Source organism: Haliotis rubra, unplaced genomic scaffold (assembly GCF_003918875.1).
Source record: "Haliotis rubra isolate DU_JTF1 unplaced genomic scaffold, ASM391887v1 Scf25, whole genome shotgun sequence".
Taxonomy (NCBI): domain Eukaryota; kingdom Metazoa; phylum Mollusca; class Gastropoda; order Lepetellida; family Haliotidae; genus Haliotis; species Haliotis rubra.
In genome coordinates this window covers 3,475,371-3,499,977 of record NW_025766558.1, presented here as the reverse complement: position 1 = coordinate 3,499,977, position 24,607 = coordinate 3,475,371, and the positions used below count along the sequence as shown (strand labels likewise).

Here is a 24,607-nt window from a genome sequence, read left to right as displayed (position 1 = left end):
ATTTTTGACGCTTTTTTTCGGTAAGTCCATACCGAAAGGTATCAGAATCTGTAAAGTTGTGTTTTACGTTGCATGTGACCTTTAAACAAACAGCCAGTAGTAATAGACAAAGCGGAAGTTAACACATACTGACTCAAAGGCTTCATCATAATTGATTTAATTTCTTTGATCTTATTTGAGTTTACTGGTTTCATTTAGCACATTATAAAAAAAAAAATTCTCCCAATGCTTCGCACATCTGAACATCAGTTATGAGTAATTCAATCGCTGAGACGTTCACACAGAAGCTGTATGAGGAGCTAAAGAAGGTGTTCACACCCACAAAAAGTACAGAGCTCAAACAACTTGCCTCAGTCCAAACAGTTATCCAAAAGTCCCCGTCTCCAGCTCTCTTTGGAATGGAGTCCAAGGTTGGATTGTGATCAACATCACTGTCTCATGACATCCTGCACAAGCTGCAGACAGAGGATGACCTACTAGCAGATACCAGGTCCCAGCCAGAGCAGTCTGAGACCCCTGAGACTGACCCTGTTAAAGAAGACGACAGTGTTGGACATGACATTGAACATCAGATGGAGACCATCAGCAGGAATAGGACATTTGCACACGACTCCATAAGAAAACAGGCAGTGAGGATGGTGAAGCGCAGTAAAGTTGTCATGAAATAAGGGTGTGGAAGACAATGTGGCCATTCCATCATTGGACCATGGCCGAGGTGATGCAAGGAACATCCTTGGCGTGATCACCAATGCGAGTGACAACGGACAGTATACAATCGCCTGCCCTGCTGTGTCCTCCAAGGTAAGTTCTCGAGGAACCAGTTCGATTTGTGCCCAGAGAAACTCTTAATTTTATCAGAGGTCAACACTGAAACTTCAGTATCCCTTCGTACTGCTGTTGGAGCCGAGTCTTTATCAGGAAGCCAGGGTTTCGTAAAGTGTAACTGTGTTGGTAGCAAAGATGTGGGACAAAGAAATGCAAATGCTTTGAGAACAATCTTCTGTGCAACAGCCGGTGTCATTCAAGTCTCACTTGTCAAAAGAAGTAATGCAAAACTCTATGTTGAAACTGGATAAATAAAGTGTTCACTTCATTTTTTGTGTTTCATTTTTTTACCTTAAACGATTTAGTCAAATGACTGGTCGAAAGTTTTAGTCATTTGAGACTTCCCACACAGCTTGTGACTGCGTTTCCTTTACAAGAGGCTACGGACCGTATTGAAGCATCACAACTACTTCACCATGCCACAGCGCAGACCGTTAAGCGCCCACGACAGATGCAGGGCCATTGCATGGTTACAGGATGGTGTTGCCCTCCGTCTCCAGGTGTCTCCCTCTGTCTTTAAAAGACTGAAGGACAAGTTCCAGGTCACTGGTAGAGTACAGGACAGACCTCGCTCTGGAAGACCCAGAAAACATCAAGGGCAGATGACCGATATGTTGTGCTCCAAGCCCTTCGGAACCGATTCATTTTTGTTTGTAGTATATATTATTCTAGAGTTACAGCAAGAAGGTTTTAGGTTTCATTGAGGCCATTTACGTTAATCTACTTGGTCTTCTTAATGATGCTAAGAAAATCATTACATTTAAAAAATCATCAGAAATCATAATGAAACTGAACTGTATGTGATTCTCAAATTATGTCACGATCTATATTTACTATAATTCACTGTGTTCAACCGATCACTTTCGATCACTCTATCTATATTCCAGTCACCTGCTCATACGTGGACAACAGGTGGTGCTGGCCTGGCAGATGTTACAATGGTCTAATGACATCCTGCTCGTGTGAAAGTGGCTTCAGGAAGTCAAAGAACGCCATGTGTGACAGTGAGTGTTTCACAAATGAAGAATTCATCACAGTAACATGTAATCTTTGAAGAGAAACGTCTCTCTGAAATATGTACAGGCAGCTTTCTAGAAACTAACCTCCAGCTTACCCATATGTCTAGTCCAAGCTTTTACATGCACAATTATCAATGAGAAATCCACCTTTTCACACATTGTACATCAGTAAAGGTTCGTGGATTAAGGAATGACATAATCTCCTTAGAAAAAAAGACTTCTTTAGTCCACATGGTAGTGATTTCACTAGATAGTCTCAAATACTTTCAGTGATCATGAAGAAATCCCTTCTTTAATAATAATTTGGATTTAATCTGTAATTTGGACTTATATCAAACAGATATATCAAACAGATCCCAAAGTGATGTCTGTTGCTATTTGCAGAGTTTTGGCATCTTTAGTTTTCTTGGTTTTCATGGAAACGATTTGGACTTGATCTCTAAAGGGAGGGGTAGGCTTTGTTTCCGGAGGATAACTCAAACATCGTTCAATGTCTTTCAACAAAAAGTGGCAGATATATAGAACAGATCTCTAAGTGGTGCCTTTTGCTATTTGGGGACTTTGTCATTTTTTAATTTTCTCTGTTTCCATGAAAACGATTTAGACCAAACAATATCAAGTTTAACTTTAAGAAACTGTCAAATGATCATTTGTTCATTCAAACTTGTTGGGGCCGGGGGATTTTTCATCTTTTGATGACTCGTTTTTCATATCTATCACTGTTGTTCCTGACGTCTCTAACAATAATGATAATTTGTTAGTTTTATCTGGATCACTAACAACCAACTGGACAGTGTTTCAAGACGATCCCAATAACAAACGCTTGTACAGCATCATGCATGTGTTTGCCTGTATACACCCAAACACTCAAATGCCTTATGTTCTAGTTAAAACAAAGTCGGAGTTGGTCACTTGCAACCTTGGAATAGAAGACCACAGAAGTGAGATCAGGAACACCACCCGTATTGGCAAGAGCACAAGCTGTTATTCACAGAGAGACGTATACATCAACATACAACCTGAGTCAATGTCCTTTAAAATAACAGCTCAGTTTCAAAGGAAAGGATATTCAAAACAACCTGTATACATCCATGCAACCTATATCGGCATCGTGGACAGCAGCCTGTCAGTTATAAGAAAAGGCATCTCAGGTAGAATGGACTATAGTCCCAATTTATTGTAAAGTTAGTGAATTGTGCTTAACGCCATTTTAAACGGTTACATCACGGCGTGAAGGCTTGCCGGGGTAGGAAAGCATAAAATGACTTAGGTAGACGTTTATCAATCTGCTATGGTGCTTGAGAACAGGTCTGGTCATTAAAAACCTGGAACCTGGATAATCAGCTCGAATGTGATTTTGAACCCACGACCATTGGTTTCCTGTGTACATCATAAACTGTAGAAACCCGCGACACCAATTTTTTCATGCTCAACAATGTATGCTGTGTTATTGTAGAATTGCAAGGTATACCGACACTTTCAGATTAGCTATTCATCGACTTCACTATCGTATTGCTGCCGAAGGCCCGGGTACGATCACTCACTCACTCATTCAACCACCAACCCACTCACACATTCCGTAATAATGCTCTCACCCTCGGGTTTTGTGTTTATGTAACTGTCTTGCCACGCTGCCAAATCTCAACCATGTTTTTTCAGCATTTTCTATGACAGCAATCAGTGATATAACCAGATGTGCACATCATAAACAATACAAAAACCCAGCAAACGTCAACACCATGGCATTGTGTTTATCAGTCACTTCCAGTTAGTGATGATACTAGGTTGTCACCATCCTCGATAATCTCCACGGTATACGTTACGATCAATATTCACTATACCCTGGATGCATCCACGGCTTGGCCCGATGATTTTATTACCTCCATTGACTGGCTTTTTATCCAATCAGGTGTCTACGCTGGGAAGTTGAGCGGACCAATCACAACTCACTTTCGCTTCTTAAATTATCTAACCGTTTAAACTTGGCAACACAATTGATGCAGAGGTACTCTGAAAGAGTTAGAAGGAGTTCTTTTATATATTTTTTGAAAGTTTCAGATCTGTCGATTTGTATTTCCTCAAAAATCTGAGTGGCACTGCGAACAAACCCTCGCGACTGCGACCGCTGTCTTTGCTGACTCTGGCAAGCGCGGATGTAATGGCGGCTTAGCTGATTAGCTACTGTGAGAATGCGGAGCCAGCAAAGGGAGGTAATATAATCATCGGGCCAAGCCGTGGATGCATCCAGGGTATAGTGGAAAGTGATCGTAACGTATATCCTGGAGATTATCGAGGATGGGTTGTCACACAAAAAGATAAAATGTTATTTCCTTTATGATTCGTATAATAAAATCATTGTCTTCCTGAGAGGGTACGTAAGTTCAAAACTTTCAAAGTCAATTGAGTTCTAGTATGGTGATCTACCTTCAGTTGTTGGCGACCTATAGTGTGTTTTTATATAATTGTATTGTGCTCGTAAATGAAATAGTTTTAGATTTATATTAGTTTTAAACACTATCTGTGATACTCTAGTTATTTTACAGTCCTTCGATAACTGTTTATTTAACAACTTATATTTATTATTTATGCAAAACGTTTCTCGTCTCTATATGACAGAAATATTGCGGATGTGACGTTAAATTTGAACTCACGCCGAAGACCCAGGTTCGATTTCCCACATGGATACAATGCGTGAAGCCTGTTTCTTGTGTCCCCTGCCGTATTGCTGGAATATTGCTAAATGCAGCGTAAAACCATGACTCACCCCCTCACTGAAGGGAAGAATTGCTCAATCTATGTTTTGACATGTTAAAGGTTCAGAACGCATTTTGTCTTCCGCCAAGTTGAGGGGAGGTGGCGACTGCAGCCGGACCCTCTCGTCGTCCAAACCTTCAACACTGGTCTCATGTGACGGAGTACTGAGAGGTTCATCCTCCCTGGTTAATGGAGAATGGTAACTTGTGTAACTGTGATCAAGTCCAAGTATGTTCCTCTCCACGCATTTAAAATTCGTTAGTCTCTAATGGAAATAATTATTCACTGTTCAGTTTGTCGTTATTTGTCTACTTATTGGACAAGTGATGGAGCCAAATCTTACATACTGATACTATCACACGCTTTTATATTCATCATCATCACTATACGTGTCATTTCTTAATTATGCTTTCAGGTTATGCAAACTAATTAAGTTATTTTTCTGGGGGTTCATTTGAATACCAAAACTTCAAACAAAAATTCATTGGTACTTAAAGGATTAAGCCATTTGCGTTATAAGTAATTAATCATAAATTATACTTTTAGCGTGCATTTATGAGCTGAGTGAATTCATGAGTTGGTTAACTTTATTACAAAGAACTGTCTCTGGCAATTAGATATTCATGCCGCTTGTCAAGACAGCACAAAAGAAAAATGATAACATTACAATTAATCTTAAAGTCACAATCAACACTAAACACGGGATTAGGGTTTACATGTTTAAAACTACACTTTCAGGTTATGTGGAGTAATCAAGGTCTATTCAGGAGGTTCATTTCATTACAAGAACTTCCATGGGCACTACCTTGGCAACAAGAGGTTCACCCCCCTTGACGAAAGCAAGACCATCTGCTTCAGATACGACAATGTTGCCCCAGTTCACTGTGCAAGAGATTCAAGATTTCCATGTTCCTCGGACAGTCCCATGCGCCTATCCACAAGAACAACTAAATCCCCTAACATCACTGTTGGTGTGTCAGGCTGGGTAGATCCCTATCCTAAGTCTGGAAAACTAGAACAAGCCTCAGGAATAAAGTATTATAAGGTGGATGTTTATGGTATGAGACATCTCGGCCTTGATACACTAGATGTGGACTATAAAAAAATATGTGTTTGAATCAGACCAGCTGATCGGAAACAGTGTGAACATCACAGTCTCACTCCCATCAGAGCCTGCCATGTATGTAACATATGTGGAAGTCCACGATGTTGCTGGAAATGTCAGATTTGTACGACGTTTTCTTTTGTACGATAATTCATCTATACTCGAGGTTAGGACATCTCGAGTATTGAGGGTCATATCTGCGTCAAAGGACACGAAATATACTTGGCAAATTCACCATGGGGACATTCAGTTAGACTGGAAGGAACGTTATCATAATGATCATTACATAATGAATGACTATTTTTGCCAAGTGAAACGAGACACAGACAATGGTATATCAGGTGTATATGATCAAGTGACGGGCATTTTACCTGTCACCGGTACTGTGAGTATCAATGGCATCACAAGTTTCAAGTACCAATGGAGTCTCAACAATGGTTCAAAAAACGTCATGGGAATCAGTTCCAGATTTTACCAACCAATCTCTGAGCCTCGGTCTGAATCTGACGGATGGTGAAACATATGAAGTCTGGATTGAAGCCCAGGACATAATGATGAACACAATTGTGGAGTCATTAGTTGTGCACATAGACAGGAGTGTGGCTGATATCGCTGATACCTGGCTTGTTAGAGATGGAACGAGTCAGGTATATGTTCACAACAACACAGATCTCTCTACGATGGTTCTTCAGTTTCGAGCGTGGGATGTCCACAGTGGGATCACATCTGTGCTGTGGGCGCTTGGAACAACTGATGCGGCCTCAGATCTCGGGAACGGTGCACTTCCTGCCAGGAAACTCGATGCTCTGGTAATGCACATTTGTGGTTGAATTTGGAAACAATCCCAATCTTAAGTTTGATTCAGAGAACAAAAATAGCATTGCCTTATTTGGTTATTGCATGCGTGTTCTTACCCAGAAAGATTAGATGTGTTGATGTAAACGGGCAAACATTTTGGTCCAGCTATGAACATTACCCTAAATGCATTTATAACAAGAAGACAAAGTCATCAATATGCCCCCGCAATGGCAAAATACTCTTCATGATTATGTCTACGAGTTATGATTATGTCAAATATTAAGGTGTGTATATAGAAAAGTGGATGGAGAGTATTGAAAGGTTTTTAAAGTTCTGCTCCAGAAAGGAGCACTACAACCAATTTTAGTCTATGTCAAACTTGTTGCCATGGAAACGCCAAAAATATTTTATTCAGAATTCAGAAAACTACCAAAAAGGACCCAGTACACCACCAGACCAATCTATGTGCCAAGTTTGGTGAAGAAATATTGAACGGTTTTAGAGTTCTGCTCCGGAAAAGACAAATGTGCACGGACGGACGGACGGACGGACGGACGGACGCACAGACCGAGTCCATTTTAACACCACCACCCCCACCCCAAACCCCCACCCCCAAAACGCGTTGCGGGGATAATAAAACATTACTCTGTTCATATGGCAATTGTATCCTGTGGCCTAACAAGATATTGAGTTGAGCAATTTTAAAACGATTATTAAACGTTTTGCCTTCAAACCTATTTTATAATAATTGTCAAACTGTGGATAGTTTTACGAGGGGGTTAACGCACGTGATGGAAAAGCCAACAACATTGTAAAATGTGTGTCAGCGTGAAAATGTACATGCACGGGTTTTTACATTTAGAGCGCTCAAGTGATATCATCGATTGTCAGCATATAGGTAGAAGTGCTCAGGTAAAACGATGTTGTCTAAAGATGCGTGGCAAATAATCAAAGGAGTTTTGCAACTTTTTCAAGCGCGAGGCAAAGCGAAAAAGACCCTTTATTTCAATTTATTGTTTCACCAAAAGAACAATTAATGCAACCAAGATCTGCAAAATAACTCTGCAAACAGTTATCTCCCATGCCACTATTTCAGAGCCTGTTGATGGCATTGCAGTTAAATCGGGGGCGTTCTCAAAACATGGATGGTTTGCAAAAGGGCTGTGTTAACCCAGTGATTGTAGATTTGAACTCAGGCAGTGACACATGGGACTACGATTATCGTACGTTAATGTTACAGTATAGGAGGTAGGGATGCTACGAGGAAAGTTACGAGATCTAAGGCTTACGAGAGCTTTGTGAAACGGGGCCCAGGACAAACTGATTTGTTCACCTCTGGGATAACTGCCTCCACACATATGGAAGGTAATCCATTGCGCGAATTCCTGTTTTCCCATTTCTTCCAAAAACAAAGTGTTTAACTTGAAGGTAAATTCATTTCTTGCTGACTCTATTTGACTAGAGTTGGTAATGAAATGGTTTGAAGGGTTGTAGTTAGCGAAATTCCCTGGGATCAAAATAGCCTCAGCATATCCGACATAATTTATATGTCCTACAGGTATCACGTTTAAACAAATCTTCCTTTGATTTCCAGGTTAGGTGTCCACGAGGACCAGATTGTTACTGTCCGTCCGTTGGGCCTTGTGAATTCCGGAATTACACACTGGACTTAGGCAGTACTACTCTTAAAGCCAATAATATGAACACGGGTCAACACAACAGAGAGTATTACTTCACCCTCTTCATAACTAATGGGGCCATGCTGAAGAGTTTTGTTCACCTGGATGTTCTGGTTGATGAGTCTCCTCCTGTTGTTGGCATCGTTCAAGAAGGGAGCATCGATGGTCCAGACATCGATTACACCAGTGAAGGGCATGTACTGATCAGCTGGCGAGGTTTTATTGACCATGAGAGTGGTATCAGATATTACATCTTAGGCTTAGCAGACAATTGTCTAAGTATTGGTGAACTGAAGCAAACACATTCGAGCGATATCATCATTCGAAAAGCAGCAACAGAAAGTGTATCACTAGTTTTCCCTAAAGAAGGCAGGTACTTTACTTCACTTGTTGCTGTGAACAATGCTCTAGAGCCTTCTGATGTTATCTGCTCAGATGGTATTACATTTGATCTCTCCCCACCAATCATAGAAAACATTACCCTCCTCCAGGCATCTTCTTTATCTAGTCTCCAATGCATATTTGATCAACCATGGTTAATCAACTCCAATATGACAATGGCTAGGCTTCCAATGATGCAGTTGTGTCAGGAACGATGTCTTAACAACCCCGACATGAATCTGCGTTTTCCAATAGTATATGGAAGTTACATAGACAACGAGACAGCTGATAGCCTGTGTAGGGATCTACCGTATCTGAATGAGACTGTCATTTATGTGCCGTTTCACAAAGTTGTTCTAAACTGGAGTCTAAGTGAAAACGAAAGCCAAATTCGCGATTCCTTCGTCGGGTTTGGGTATGATGCGTCAACATATAACAAGCCAGATCTAGCCAATTATAAATCTACCCATAGGAAGACGAGTTTCCACATTCATGAAACTGGTTTTGATAGTAGGACAGAGTTTTACATATTCATCAAGACAGAGAACAAGGCTGGCGTCTCATCAGTGGCAACCCTTGGTCCTGTGATGATAGATGACACTCCCCCAGAGGTTCACGGGACACTAGTTCCAGAGATATTTGGGGATCATATCAGAGTCACCTGGACCAACCACACATTCTCAGACCCTGAAGAAGTACATCAGCAGTTCACAGTCACTTACCGGGCGGGTAAGTCATGTTGAACACATATCTTTTGAATGTATATGTTGGCATAGTTTTCCCTTCATCACTATTGTTTAACCTCAAACATGGACACAACATTACGTTTGCCTCCAACATAGACACAGCATTACGTTTGTTAGCAATTTGTGATCAGTCCATTAACGCTGTCTTTAATCTGACACGTTCCAGAGGCATGCACCTGAAGCTTAAGCACGACCTTCAATAAATTAATGTGGCTCATATTTGTTCATTTTGTTTCAATTTTGAAAACAATTAACATAATTATTTTTTTAAAGGCACGATTTATTAAAAGCACTAACTCAGATCATCTTAATTGAAAGGTACTATATGTACCATATGTGTATGTTTTAGAATGTCTGATCAAAACTCACAACACATTAAGTACTTTATTCAGCCAAGGCGAGTTTGAATGGTGTGTAGGAAGTAACAATTCATGATGCATGTGCTATGTTGTATGGCTGATATATAATGTGTTACAGTTATGGACGAAGACTATGTTACACCAATACTGCAGACTCCTTCTGGGGCAAGTGAGATGTGCAAAGCTGAGGGACATGCTGGCTGCATCCAGTATCCAATGGTCCTTCTGCAGCGTCAGGACTCAGAACTTGGAAAACGATGTCTCTTTGAGTTGTATGTTTACAATTCAGCCGGCCACTTTACTACTGTTAGAACAGAGTCAATCCGTCTTCCCTCACTATTCCCTCCTGGTCCAGCTCTGGTCGAAGATGTAGATCCTTCAGATGTCAACTCCTTGACAGATGTTGACTTCCACCGTCAGTATTCAGCTTGTGCCCACTGGTCTGGATTCAAACATCACAGAAACGTCACCTTTGAGATAGGCATCGGGTCAACAGCAGGTATGGATGACGTAGCAACGTTTACTGGTGTGACTGGGACGGATATACAAACAGCTTGTATCAAGTCACCCACTCTCTCGACGTTTGTCAAGTACTTTACATCTATTCGGGCGAAGTGTTCGGGTGGAGACACTGTTTCGTCGTCAGATGGCTTTATGATTGTGGCAGATGTTCCTCATTCCATTTCTGTCTATGATGGCCCAACGTGTGAATTAAATGATGAAAGACTGGTTAACTTTCTTGATTTACATAACCTTTCCCACAGTATGAGCGTTAACGTTACATTCGACAATCCACTGCATCTTGGGCACCACTACAGTGCTGTAGTCAGAAACATCACAACCTTTGAAGGCTTCTCATTTCTCTCAGATGATGTATTCACCACTGGAAGCAACATGGTAGATAATTCAACTTACCATGTAGAGTTTTTTCCTCTTACAACAAATCCAAATTTCCAATTAAGGTTCGTAAAAGGTAGTAGTTACAACATTGAAGTGTACAGATGTGTTCAAGATGTTGACTATCAGGTTTCAACGACATCCTACACACTACATTGGGAGGGTAATAGTGAATACACGAGTTTTGCCACCAATTACCATCTCCAGTTACTGGAAAGGACATGTAATGACAACAATGAAACCTGTTTCAGAATCATTAGCGAGACAACGGTTAAAGCAGGAAGAGGTACAGCACATTGTATAAAAAATCTAAATTTAAAAACTGAACACCATTATTTGGCTTCTATATCGCCTTGCTATGGACACATTTGTATGACAGGAGAGTTGTCTAATGGTTTGATAGTGTCTGAAATTCCAGAGATTTTGAATATCGTTTCTGTCGTACTAGATGAAACTGGAGACTGTACAAACATATCTGTTGAAGTAGAAAGTATTGACTGTGGAGAGTCCTTAAAGATATCTGGGAGCTGCATCATTCAATGGGCAATCGTCAAGTCCGAATCAGATGTCAGCCCGGTTACAACGTGGGTGCAAGAAGATTCTGGAACTTGCAATGTCAAGGTGAATATGTTGGTGGTGTGTTTGGTGAGATCAGTAGTATAACTACTGATCCAGCTAGGGTCCATGTAAGTAGCACGGGGACTGTAAGTCCCCATGGTCCCTGGTATGGTGATCTACCTTCAGCTTATGGCGATCTATAGCATGTGTTTTATATTGTATTGTCTTCTTTAATTAACATGTTTTAGTTTTACATGCTACTTTTATGTTCATGTCTGTGATACTCTAGTGTTTTAACTGTCCATCGTTGACAGGTTTTACTCTTCAGAACGTTTTCATCTTCAGACTGTTTTCATCTCTATTGTATAAATTGTTTTCGTCACGATATGGCTGAGATATTGCCGATTTGACGTTAAATATTTAGTCACTCACTCACTTACAAATATAGTTACTAACAAAACAGTGTACGATGTATATCAATGAACCACTTGACATAACTTCATATTTAATATCCAGGTGCAACATATCGTAAGTCATATTTTCTTAGCACAGCAAATATTGAATTGTTGAATACGTTCTGATTTCAGACCTCTAGATGCCTGAAGCTACCGATCCACTCCTATCAAAAACTGTTCACATGTGTACGAGTCTTCTGTCCATCTGGGCAGTTTGGTTCCAAATGTTCTGAGTTGACATTGAACCCATACGCTACGTCGTATAGTGAGCATGCACTATTTGAGCTACCTGCAGATGATCAGCGAATTGCCAATATTGAAGACATTCTCCACAGTGAACGACTTGGCACAAGACTAAAGCTACTACATGAGCTGGATGTTGACTTCATCAACAGCAGCAGTAGAGTAAGTGCTGTCATCACCAATACAGCTGGCCGCAGCGTCACTTGGTTCATCATGAGGGGAATCCAACAGGTTCCAGTGTATGACTGTGTCTCTGATATATCTTGTTTGACATGGAAATTTACACAAACTGGATTTGTCAGGTTTGGTAGGATTGACTTTGATGATTCCGAATCATATTACATATGTGCCAATGTCAGTGAAAATACAGAAAAGGAACTATTGTCCTTCACCATTTGCGGAAATGGATTTGTGGTGGACAAGACTCCCCCTGTTGGAGGTTCCGTCAGTGTAACTAACACAGTGTCTGGCTACATCACCGATCCCTCAAGGATGGTCATTACATGGTCTGGGTTCTCTGACAAGCAGCCACATGGAGTTGCATATGCCAACGCAATCAAGTCATACTCCATTGCTATCGGTATGAGGCTGTTCAAATATTTTGAACATCCATGATTTCATATCTGATCTGAGAGAGAATATAGCACATAATATAACAAAGTTCTGTTCTCTTGTTGTTTACACATGGTTTCTCTTGTACAGTACATTTCAACCTTATGTTTGAAGGGAACTATCCTCATGGTCAAAATGTCATGGCATGGAAAAAGATTGGTGAACGCACATCCTTTCAAGCTGAGGGGCTTTCCATCAAGACTGGTGAAGTGTACTATGTCGTCATCAAAGGTGATTAAACTGGAGGAAACAAAACCAGCAAAATTATTTTCATAACCACATGAGTCACTTTCGACTATATCAGTAAAATATGTTATTGACTTACTATCAAACTGTGTCGATAACAACGAAAATAAGCCAACAGTAAAAAAAAAAAATTCAGCTCAGTGATGGTAATGCATAACCCTATCGGATCAGCGATATTTTAAAAGAACATTGTTTTTACTTGTGTACACAGAAAATTCCTTGAGCCAGTTTGATATTTTTCAGCTGAAGATCATGTTGGTCATACGACAGAGAGTATTTCTCCTGAAGTAGTAGGCGATCTTACTCCTCCTGCATGTGGTGAGATTCAGGTTGAAGGGCTGTACCCGCATAAGAAGGTTTTGAGGACAAAGACACTTCGCATCCAGTGGAAGGATATCCACGACCCCGAAAGTGGCATCGAGTCCTACCATCTGAATATTTTCACATCCGTCAACAAAGAAGCGTCACCTTTACGTTTTGGAACAGAAACGAAATCTACAACTATTCCAATCGATGATACATTTATTGGATGGCATGCCTATCAAATCAGAATTCAGGTAAACACTAGGAAGAATTAAATAAGCCATAATTGTTGTGTTTGATGTAACGCATACGTTGTTGTTACACAGTTACAAAGATACTACAAACAAAAAATATGGGAACACTTTGGTCATTTGATAGTCATATATAAACTTAAACGTGTTGAGGTCATTTATACACTAAGGTAAATGCAACTTTTTGTGTGCTTAATAGGGATTTTAGCAACATGTTAGAATATATAGTGAACCAACTGATTCAATATTCGTTGAGTTTGAGTGAAATGAAACATTGTAAAAAACAGCAAAAAAACAAGGGTGCTGAAACACACCAGCACCTTGTTTGATTCAAACGCCCAGACACATCAGCCTAGTGCATGTGGAAGACAGACCTCCCATGCAGCTTGTGGCAATGTTTCCTTTAAAAGAGACTTCAGACAGTATTGAAGCCTCACAACTTCTTCACCCTGCCACAGCGCAGACTGAAGCAGGACCCATGACAGAAGCAGGACCATTGCATGGTTACAGGATGGTGACTCCATAAGAAGTGTTGGTCTCCGTCCTCAGGTGTCTCCTTCTGTCATTCACAAACTGAGGAACAGGTTCAAAGCCACTGGTAGAGTACAAGACAGATCTCGCTCTGGAAGAACCAGAAAAACATCAAGGGCAGATGACCGATATGTTGTGCCCCAAGCCCTTCGGAACCGATTCACAACTGCCAGTGCCTAGTTGCCACAAGTTCCATGGGAAGTCTGTCTTCCACGCGTATTAGGCCGTTGTGTTTGGGCGTTTCAATCAACCATGGTGCTGGTGTGTTTCAGCACCCTTGTTTTTCGCTGTTTTTGACAATGTTTCATTTCACTCAAACCCAACGAATATTGAATCAGTTGGTTCACTACATGTTCTAACATGTCGTTTAAAGTGCGCATTAAGCACACAAAAAGTTGCACTTACCTTAGAGTATGAATGACCTCACCACGATTAAGTTTATATATGATTATCAAATTTTCGGGAGTTCCCATACTCTTTGCGTGTAGTATATATTTCTCATCCTTTGAATTCTAGGCCACCAACAAGGCCCTGCTTTGGTCTCTGTGCAAATCCAAGTCATTCATTATTGACAACTCCCAACCATATGCTGGTATTGTTCGAGATGGTTCTATTCTCATTAAGGTAAGGGGCGTTTGAGACTGTAAAAATTAGATATAATTATAACCCATCTCCAATGCCAATTGACGAGGTGCTTACGGCACGCATTTCACGACTTGCTGTTTGGGTCCTTTGTGGAATATGTTCAGTAACGAAGATTTATCGTCACTACCATGCAGTTATTCAATATAATTATATTTTGCTTTTTGTTTTATTTTTTTTGTGGTTTTGGATTGGGTTCTTGATGATTAGTCTTTGAATCCGACATTGTTATGAAAAGTATATATAGTTTAATAAAATTGATTATTTGTCTTTTACATAAGGATGAGGTGGATTATCAAAGCAGCACAACTGGTTTAGGTTGCCACTGGACTGGGTTTCACGACCCACACTCTGGGATACAGGACTACAGAATAGGACTTGGGACTTCACCAGGCGTTTGGGATGTCAACCCTCTCTTGTCTGTTGGACTGCGGACAAGTAACTAAAGAACTATTTGAGAGTTAACTAAGGACATTCACATAACGTTAAGCTGCATGTAACCACTAATGACACATCCAGCTGGGGTCCATGCAGGAAGCAAATCTACTGTCAGTCCCCATGGTCCCTAGTACGGTGATCTACCTTCAGTTGTTGGCAATTTGTACCCTGTTTTTATATTGTTTTGTCATCTATAGTTAAAATGTTTTAGATGTAATTACTATTTTTAGATACAGACCGCCGCCATATAGCTGGAATATTGCTGAGTGCGGCGTAAAACTAAACTCATTCACTAGTTTTAGATTCACATCTGTGATAGTCTAGTTGTTTCACTGTCCTTCGTTGACAGGCTTTTATAATTTACCTTTAATTATTATAAATCTGTGACTTGATTAAGTCACGATATGCATGAAATACTGCCGATGTGACTTAAAATCTTAACTCACTCACTCACTAATGACATGCAATGGGTCAGTGAGCTCGTCTTATCAACATTACAGCAAACTAACCACTGGGGCACCGGAAATCAGCATCACACATTGTACTCTTTTGGGGAATGGAACCCAAGAATTCCGTGTGACGATAGAACTATACTGAAAGCCATTAAAAACGCAATTGGTATTTGTTGTCCTGAAACTAACAAAAGTTCTATTGAAGATTTTTTCCTGCCATACAGAGGGTGTAGGGATAAAAGGCTGTTATTCTGGCCCATTTCGAGTTCGAGTCCCGGAGCATTCCTCTCACACGAACTTTGATACTTAAAACTGAATCTTTGACATTTCTCGTAAACACAACCACATTCATGAAACACGTTGTGCACATGCATTACCTGCACCCAGGCCCTGTAAAAGCACAAGGAATTGTGGAACTCAATCACTTTGAGAAAATGCCACACTTGACACAAGAGGAAAGGAATCAGGTTATCGGTATGGTCAGCCGAGGTGCTTCAGATGTGATGATTGCCAGGCACTTTAATGTGCATCCATCCACTGTAAGTCGACTCAGACAACGTTTTCGGGCTACCGGAAGTGTTGCTTATCGTCCGCGACCTGGTGCACCACCTGTGATAACAGCTCGACAAAACCGCAATATCCGAGTTTCACACTTGCGAATTCGGTTCCAAACAGCTGATGATTAGGCAAGGAGGACAATTGGGACAAGTCAACGTCATTTCAGCGCCCAAAAGGTGCAAGGACGCCTTGCTGCCTTCAACATCTGGTGTCGTCACCCGTACCGTGGTCCAACCTTATTGCATCGCCACAGACATGCCAGACAGCGATCGGCAGCAAATGGGGCCAATCTTGGCAACAGGACATGGCCAGATGTCATTTTTTCAGATGAATCCAGGTTTAACTTATCCTTTGCAGATGGACGTCAACAGATTTATCGACGTAAAGGAGAAAGACTTGCGCCAAACTGTGTCCTTGAACATGATCGTTTTGGAGGGGGTGGTGTCATGATCAGACCACAGGCCATCAGTGGCTGCAGACCATCCAACAGCTGTTCCTGAGAAATGTGTGTGCCCCTTTCAATGCCCCAAAGACTGCGAGCATGTCTTGCAGCGCACGGTTGACACACACGATATTGACTGCAAGTGACCCCTCCTTTGTGTGATGTCGTTGTTGCGTCACTGATGCTGTTGTTGACTGGACATTTTCAGATGAAATTATTCGCAGATGTTCACTAAAAACATATCTGCCAGTTAGGTTTCTATATGTTGAAATTAGTGTGAGTAAAGAAAGTATGAATGTCAAATTGCATTTTTAATGGCTTTCAATATGTTTCATAACTGGGCTACATTATTTCTCCTACACATCATATGTTTAATGTGTGTGTATGTGTGTGTGTATGTTTCAGATCATACCTGGACACATGCCTTCATCCCTGGAGTGAAGTACTACAGTACAGTCGAGGCATGTAATAATGCAGGGCTCTGTGTCACTACATCTTCTGATGGCGTCGTTATGGATGGATCCGCTCCTGCAGCTGGTGTTGTTACTGTTGGTCACACAGACACTCATAACAAATATCACGGTCACAGGTGAATTATTTCTAAAACAATGTTAGCTGAGCAAGCAATATATATTTTTCTCAGCTGTTTATCCACATTAGCATATGTCCGTATTTTTCACGGTTTTTTTACATTTGCAAGTAATACGAAGACTGTTCATTGCTTAACCATATTAGTTAACATAAATATGGAGTTTATGCACAGGGGCAGTTATGAGTGGCATACATAACGCCAATGCACCTATTTACATTGTTAATGAACGTTTATGCATTTATCATTTGTCCATTACAGATCATATGTCCACAGTAAATGGGTTGGTTTTGAGGATGCTGAGACAGGAATCCACCATTTTGAGTGCTGTATTGGACAGAGATCGGGGTCTTGTGACACAATGAATTTCACCAACACTGCCCTCTCCGATTCTTACTTGGCAAGTGGGCTGCACCTACCACTGTCTGTTCCTCTGTTTGTGACAGTACGAGCATACAACCCTGTAGGTCTGTTTGTTGAAGCCGTCTCCCCCAGTTTTGAAGTTGACGACACTGCACCTGAAGTTGTCGATAGACCAGTGTTCATATCAACATTACCAGATGGTCCCGAAAACATCACCATACAGTGGGATAACAGTGTCCTGTATTCACGGTGGAAGTTTGTTGATAATGGGAGTCCAATACATGAGCACATACTTAGCTTTAAAACTCACCACGAGTCAGCAGTAGCAGTAGAACAGATTACCTTAGGACCACAGAACTCGTATTTACTGATTTTGCCGAAGGAAAAGCGACTTAGGAATGGAGACAAATACCAACTGTCGGTGACTTCCTGCAACCGTGCAGGCTTGTGTACAACGTCACACAGCAACAACATTCTGATTGATTCTACTTCTCCAATAGTGGGAGGCTTTAAGCCACCATTAACGTGGCAAACTATCAGTGTCAATGGATCTGAACTAACATTTGTCAATCTTACCTGGTATGGGTTTTCAGATGCAGAATCAAACATTTCCTGCTATCACCTAAATGTTGGAACGTCGTATGAAGGTGGCGAACTAACAAATGGTACGGTTACAGTCAGCCATGACCCATCTGTGAAGGAACAGTCAAGCACAATCCAGCTAACACAGACTCTTGGTGGAGGGGAAATCATTTTATCTATTTGGGCTGAGAATGACGCACATCTTCTGAGTCATGTTGGTAAAGTTACCGTCTCAATTGTAGCAACAGATTACAAGAAGAGACGTGAGGGAACACTAGAACTACAGCGTCACTCCTGTGACACTCACTACTGTACTGATGATTGCACATGTGCAGTGGTTGGGCGGAAGTGTAATCCACCTTCCACGCCCGTTACCTGTCGTGATATGTCAAATGTCACTCACACAGGCTTGTGGATGTCCAAATACATCCAAGAGCCCGTAACCAATCCGGCCTGTACATTACACCTTCTCTGTCTTGTATTGCTGGATATTGGGAGATGGATACAACTTACGCAATGCAGCGATATGAGTGGTGCATGGGGCTTCTAAACGAGCCTTTTGGGGCTGGAATATTTAAAACTAGTGAAGAAAGTTTCTGGTATGATGTAGGAAGGAGGACTGAGATAGTCCACTGTCTGCCATATGGCCGAGCCCTAGAACACGGAGACGACTATGTTATCAACATCAGAGCCTGGTACTCAGATTCTGAATACAGAGTCTTCACATCCCCAAGTATAAGAGTCGACCATACACCCCCTTCTGTGAGAAGAGGTAGAGCAGTAAAGGATTCAGATTCAACATGCAGCCGAGACTTTGACGTCTTCGACAGCAATCAGACTGACATAACTGCCTGTTGGCAAGGACTGTTTCAGGAAACACAGACAAGCATTGAAGAATACATAGTCTGGGCTGGTGTTACAAAATATGGTAAGTGATTCATCTCAGCATTCAATTGACATTGTCAACGCGTATAAGGGAATTAGGCCAGAATTGAGACGAACAATACGTTGACGAAGACAAAAGAATATGTTGAGTCCAAACATTTTTAGTTGGTTATACAGTACATGACTCAAAAATACACAAGACAGCCATGAGCTTGGTTGCCGGTGAGCGGAGTTCCAGCTCAAGCTCAGGGCGTTTCCTACGAGCGGCATTATGCTGTTGCGGTCGTCCCTACACTGGCAGTCGGAACACCGGACTGGTGACAGTGTAGATATGAACATATATATAGTCATAGACAACAATGGACAGACGAAGACTTGACAATGAACAGCTAATGAAACAATAACATTGCCTTGGCCAGTTGATGTGATGGCAGAGGGGATGACCAATTAAGACTTTAAATGTCGTGCAGAGTAATTAACGAAAGCGATAGAGTGGTACAGGTTGACTGACATGCAGAATAATAAGCATTAAGAATGCAGCTTAGCGTCATATGAATAATTACAATTAAGTCTCACATGTCCTAGCTGCTTAGATTATGGCCTTTGGGAACATTTGAACGATGACTGTCCTGAATCAGTCGCTATGACAATATAAATATGCTCGTTTTGGATATACAAGATCATAAATTTGGATACATATTCGATTATAGATTCACAGGATCATATTTGTGTTCATGCCACATCATGATATTATAATGTGTTATTTTTTTCCAGGTTCAGACCTCTTGCCATATCAGAGTGCAGGACTGACTACAAACATCTCCCTACCAGTGGTAAATATGACTCATGGTACCAAGTATTATGTTGGCATTCGTGCCATCAACTCCTTGAACATGTCTGCTACCGTCATCTCAGATGGCTTTGTGATAGATGCAGACATTCCAGTTGGTGGAAATGTGTTCAACACTGAACGTCATCAAAGTAGATTGACTCAGTCTGATAACACATCCTTTGGTGTCTCATGGCACGGATTCCAGGATCACCACTCCAGTGTGAAGCAATATCATGTTTACCTGAGGGAAGACAACTCATCACATACTGTTACTAACACCACGGTGACACTCAGGAACTCAGTTCTCTTTGATGACTTGAACCTAGAACATGGACAATATTACACAGTGTCTGTATTGGCAGAGGACTTTGCAGGACATCTCAGTGACGAAGTGACATCCCTTCCCGTGTTAGTTGATGTTACCCCTCCATATGGATTTGTGTGTAAGAAATTCACAAATATCTCCATCACTAACATGACCTATGAGGAAGCTGATTTTGGATCTGGTTCCTTGAACGTATTCAAGCTTGATTTACCTCGAGATACCGGGTCACATTATCGCGTGAAGGTTTGCATTCAGCGGGATCATCTGGATCATGAAGAGGCTGAGTTTGCAGTGGGTGGCATCCACATCCAGATCCCATTTGTCCTGAGATACAACCATACATTGCACTGTGCGGAATACCAGTTTACACTTGATGCAGAAACTGTGTTAGTCTCAGTTCTTTTAGAAATCACAATTCAGAGTAAAGGATCGTTCCAGGGTGCAGATATAGAAATAGAGGAATGCACAGACAGACAGAGAACACATGGATCAGATGCTATAACAGCACGACAACTGACGTCCTCCCTACTAGGTATCTGTACCAGGATGATGGACCCAGAAAGTGGTTTGATGAACATACAGATTGGAGTTGGTACAACACCAGGAGGTTTTCAGCTTCAGCCCCTTCGCCATGCAGAAGCTGGCTTCCACCAGTTGGTGGAGGTGACTGTCCCCCATGGGACGCCAGTTTACACAACAGTCATCGCTGAGAATGGTGCTGGACTGAGGACGCATTATCTTTCTAAACCGATTGTACTCGACCACACTCCACCCACAATATCAGATGTAAATGCCTACCTGGTCTATTCTGGTAGCAAACCTTCTCAAATAGTACACGTATCTGGATCCTGGTCAGCTGAAGACGAGGAATCGGAAATCTCTACATGCTGGTGTGCTCTTGGTAAGTATTTGTTGTAATATATACCAACGATCAACATACCCATGCTAACATTATCCATGATGTAACATGTGTTATATTTGCGATTACACTTTCTTAGTAAAGTACAGATTCTGGTACTTTTGTTGGGTTGAGTCCCATCCATTTTTGTGGAACTTGCAGTGGCTTAGCGGGTTAGGCGGCTGAGTTTGTTTGTGGGCTGGCCATTAGGTGCCGGACTCTGTGGGTGTGGGATCGAATCCCGGATGGGACTCAACCCAATAAAAGTACTAGAATCTGTACTTTACTAAGAAAGCGTAATCCCAAATATAACCTATGTTACATTTGACCATCTTCTAAAAGGCACGGTGTTATCATTATCCATGATGTTTCTGACTTATATATATCCCGGGAACGTATTGTTAAATATCATATTTATGTTTACAGGTCACATGAGGCTGTCATCTGATCTCCAAAGCTGGGTTACCTCCGAGAGCGGTACATCATGTCAGATAACGGTCCCACACCCATCCCATGGGGTCAGGCTGTACATGACTATACAGTGCACTAACAACGTAGAATTGGACACTCTCGTCTCTTCAAACGAGCTACAAATTCTCATCAGGCCACCATCCGCTGCTGGTAGTGTGGTAGAATTAGTGGTGCAGAACAGGTACAGCCAGCATGGGAAAGACGTCCCCCAGTCTATCATGTCCTCTCTCGCATTTCAGTGGACTTGGCCAGACCAGGACACCGTCAGTCACTACCTATGTCGAGTAAAAGACATGGATGTATGGATGAACACCACCCTGAGATACTGTGAAATGTCAGGCTTGCGCCTGAAGGACGGGGAAAGCTACACAGCCGTGGTTCATGCAGTAAACATGAGGCAGCAAGTCAGTGAAGCAGTATCAGCATCTGTCACAGTAGACAGCACAGCGCCAGTACTTACAGGTACAGTGGAACTGTCATGAGGAGTGTTGCCGTCTTGCCACGTGATAGATTCATATTATTGAATTTACTTGGACATGCGATGTAAAATGCTTTTCACCTCTTGTCTGAAGAAAATGCGATACAATACTCCATGACACACAATATACATTCTGGTTTGCCATAGTCCGTCCTTGTCCTAAGAACCATTTTGTGAAGACATGGAGTTGTTTCACTGTATGATCTGCCGAAGGAGTAGTAGAATCATTTGTCTGATCTGTTTACCTAAGGAATACTGTAAGATATCTACTGTAAGATATAACATTAACTAACTCAACAAAAAGTAATAAATAGGCACATAGTAACATTGCTGATATGATGGAACGTATGTTATATTTGGGATTACTCTTTCTTAGTAAAGTACAAATTCTAGTACTTCTTTGGGTTGTGTTCCATCAGGGATTCGAACCCACACCCTCAGAGTGAGGCACGTAATCGCCAGCACACGAAGTCAGACGCCTAACCTGCTCAACCACCGCGACTTCCACAAAATTGGAAGTGGGACGACTGGTAGTCTAGACTGCGGACTTTGTGTACCCCTCTGAGAAGTTTGTTATAGGTTTATGTGTATTGTCTAATGATCGTTGTTTTCTGTACATAATGGGTTTTTTCTGGATGTATATAAGTTAGGTAGCTTAAACATTACGAACATTAACACTGGAATCGTACACTACGGATGAATAATCAGTGAGTGGTTGTCAGTTTGCCCATTGCTTATTGTTTTATCATGTTTACATACGCAGGAAGAGAAGCGTTAGTTCTATGGAGGCCTGGCAGTGTGAGGGTTTTCTATGGTGATGTGTTTTATCCCAGAAAAGACCACCTGACCTACACCATCAGCGTCGGCTCCAGCAAGGGCTACAGCGACTACATGCATCTGTATACTACACGTCACAACGACGTCACAGTCAAAGTCCCTGGCATCACATCAGAGGTTCACGTGACAATAACAGCCCAAGCACCTGTTGGCACTTATGAAACTTACTATGGTTCTTTCGTCCGAAACCTAAACTAAAGAGTGCAAACATATTGGCGTCAGTAAAATATATCCCGTAGCAGTTGTGTTCTTGTAACACGTGTGTTCGTTATAGTTTATTTTCATATACCCAACCATTGTAAATTGAAACGTTTCGATTGTGTGTGTGTTGTTTACTTAAAGCGTGATAATTACATACAGTATATACTAGTATCCGTGTAATCAGACATCAAAACCTACCTAAAACCTCATGATAACATAGCAAATGGTTACAACAGTAAGGACATGTAAAGACTGAGGTTCGTGCAACGAGATATTTACAGGAAACTTCTTCTGAACAAAATGTATTCATCGGCGGTGGATGAAAACCTCATTCGTATTTTAGTTGATACAATGGCTCATTTTTTTGTATATATTTTGTTTGTATGACACCATATATTATACGATGTTATTTCTGTATAAAATATGACGGAATTGTTATTTTGATAGCATATTGCACATGGCCTGTATTTGAGTAAATATTATCAAACTCATTCTCATGTGCATGCTTATTTTGTATGGCATATGGTGTTTGTGAAAACTTTGCAAGTCTCTTGGAAATGCAAAAGATATATTAATCTGATGTGCTCGGTCGACATTGCTCTCTCCAAATGAACCAGAATAGTACCTCTAGATTTGAACAAAATGTATTTTCTTTTTCCATGTGTTAAATGCATGTCTACAACACGTTCATAGATTTACTTACCTTCAATAGTCAAAGGTTCATGGTATCTCATCAATATGAAAGCAAATGACATCTCACTGAGACAAGCTTACTGAGTGAACAATACTACAGATGCTGACCTTTTTAAGATGACGTGTGAAATATGGGGATATGAAATCATCATCATCATTTAAATTGATTAAACTAAAAAAGTAAGCCCTTCCTCTGATCTACAAACCTGAACTTGAAATAAAACACAACGATGAACTGCACCGTCTGTTTTGAGATTCACCTCAGTTGCATTATTTAAAGTATTTCTTTGTCAGCAGACAAGGCCAATGGATTTGTTGCCGTTCAAAGATGTTTGGAACTTCAGAGAATCCAACAATGTCAACTAGGACAAATCTATGATCATGATGTTAAAGGGAGGCAAATCTGCACAGCTAAATGATCACTTTTGATGACTGATCCTGACATTGGTGATGTTTCGTGAGAAGAAACTATGGCAACTGTATTATGAGTGAGTGAATATGGTTCACGGTATTAAAGTTGGTATTAGAAATGTTCAAACAATACCACTGTGAACAATTCGGGAATGGAATCTGTGACGAGCACGTGGCCACCCAAACGCCCCAAAATGTTACTGACATATCATAATGAACAACGGTGCACACATACACCCAGTCTTCAGTCCTCCCTCTCTGAACTTTGAACAGTGACCACTATAATATGTTTTCATGTTTGTTCAGGTGAACATCTTGCTTTGCATTATGATCAATCCGTGGGGAAGATCACTCTCACACGTGGGGAGGATCACTCTCACACGTGGGGAGGATCACTCTCACACGTGGGGAAGATCATTCAAACATGTGGGGAAGATCACTCTCAAACCTGGTGCCATCACTCTACAGTGCTCTGCGTTTGATACGCATGATGTGATAAAGTCGCAACCCTAGCGTGGATACTGTTTTTTATAGTTATGTCTTACCAGTGACATAACTAAATGCGTGGGTTTGCGTTAACGTTGCGTGTAGTGTTGCTACGATATCAGCATGTGTCAGCGTGAATTTTGGGTGAAAGCTCACTCACTCACTCAGTCAATCACTCACTTACTCACGTAGGGCTGGTTAACATAGGATGGTTGTAAACTGCTTTTCTTTAATACATACAAGTATATGTTGTTTCCCAGGA

At 41.2% G+C, this 24,607-nt stretch overlaps 2 protein-coding genes across 2 annotated transcripts in view; both read left to right on the top strand.

Moving 5' to 3' along the window:
- The window catches only part of LOC124279452, a 93,134-nt gene extending 86,991 nt beyond the window's left edge, over nt 1–6,143 (top strand). The window contains exons 11-14 of the mRNA XM_046715283.1: nt 1,713–1,829; nt 2,732–2,995; nt 4,659–4,797; nt 5,337–6,143. Of these exons, the coding sequence (XP_046571239.1) occupies nt 1,713–1,829; nt 2,732–2,995; nt 4,659–4,797; nt 5,337–5,715 (899 nt within the window). The 3' untranslated portion in view covers nt 5,716–6,143. The remainder of the gene's footprint in view (nt 1–1,712; nt 1,830–2,731; nt 2,996–4,658; nt 4,798–5,336) is intronic.
- Nucleotides 6,144–6,151: 8 nt separating this feature from the next.
- On the top strand, nt 6,152–18,490 carry LOC124279449. Its single transcript, XM_046715278.1, has 10 exons — nt 6,152–6,512; nt 8,096–9,290; nt 9,785–11,184; nt 11,709–12,399; nt 12,546–12,662; nt 12,921–13,234; nt 14,279–14,386; nt 14,686–14,842; nt 16,700–16,883; nt 17,145–18,490. Exons 1-10 carry the CDS (start codon nt 6,255–6,257, stop codon nt 18,376–18,378), a joined length of 5,658 nt encoding a protein of 1,885 aa, XP_046571234.1. The 5' UTR covers nt 6,152–6,254; the 3' UTR covers nt 18,379–18,490.
- Nucleotides 18,491–24,607: the final 6,117 nt, after the last annotated feature.

Bases quoted from the DNA above. Each gene is read 5' to 3' on its own strand.
- LOC124279449 (XM_046715278.1), top strand. From the start codon at position 6,255: ATGATGAACACAATTGTGGAGTCATTAGTTGTGCACATAGACAGGAGT. The intron at 12,663-12,920 runs GTGATTAAACTG...GATATTTTTCAG, and splicing joins GTACTATGTCGTCATCAAAG to CTGAAGATCATGTTGGTCAT. The intron at 14,387-14,685 runs GTAAGGGGCGTT...CTTTTACATAAG, and splicing joins ATGGTTCTATTCTCATTAAG to GATGAGGTGGATTATCAAAG.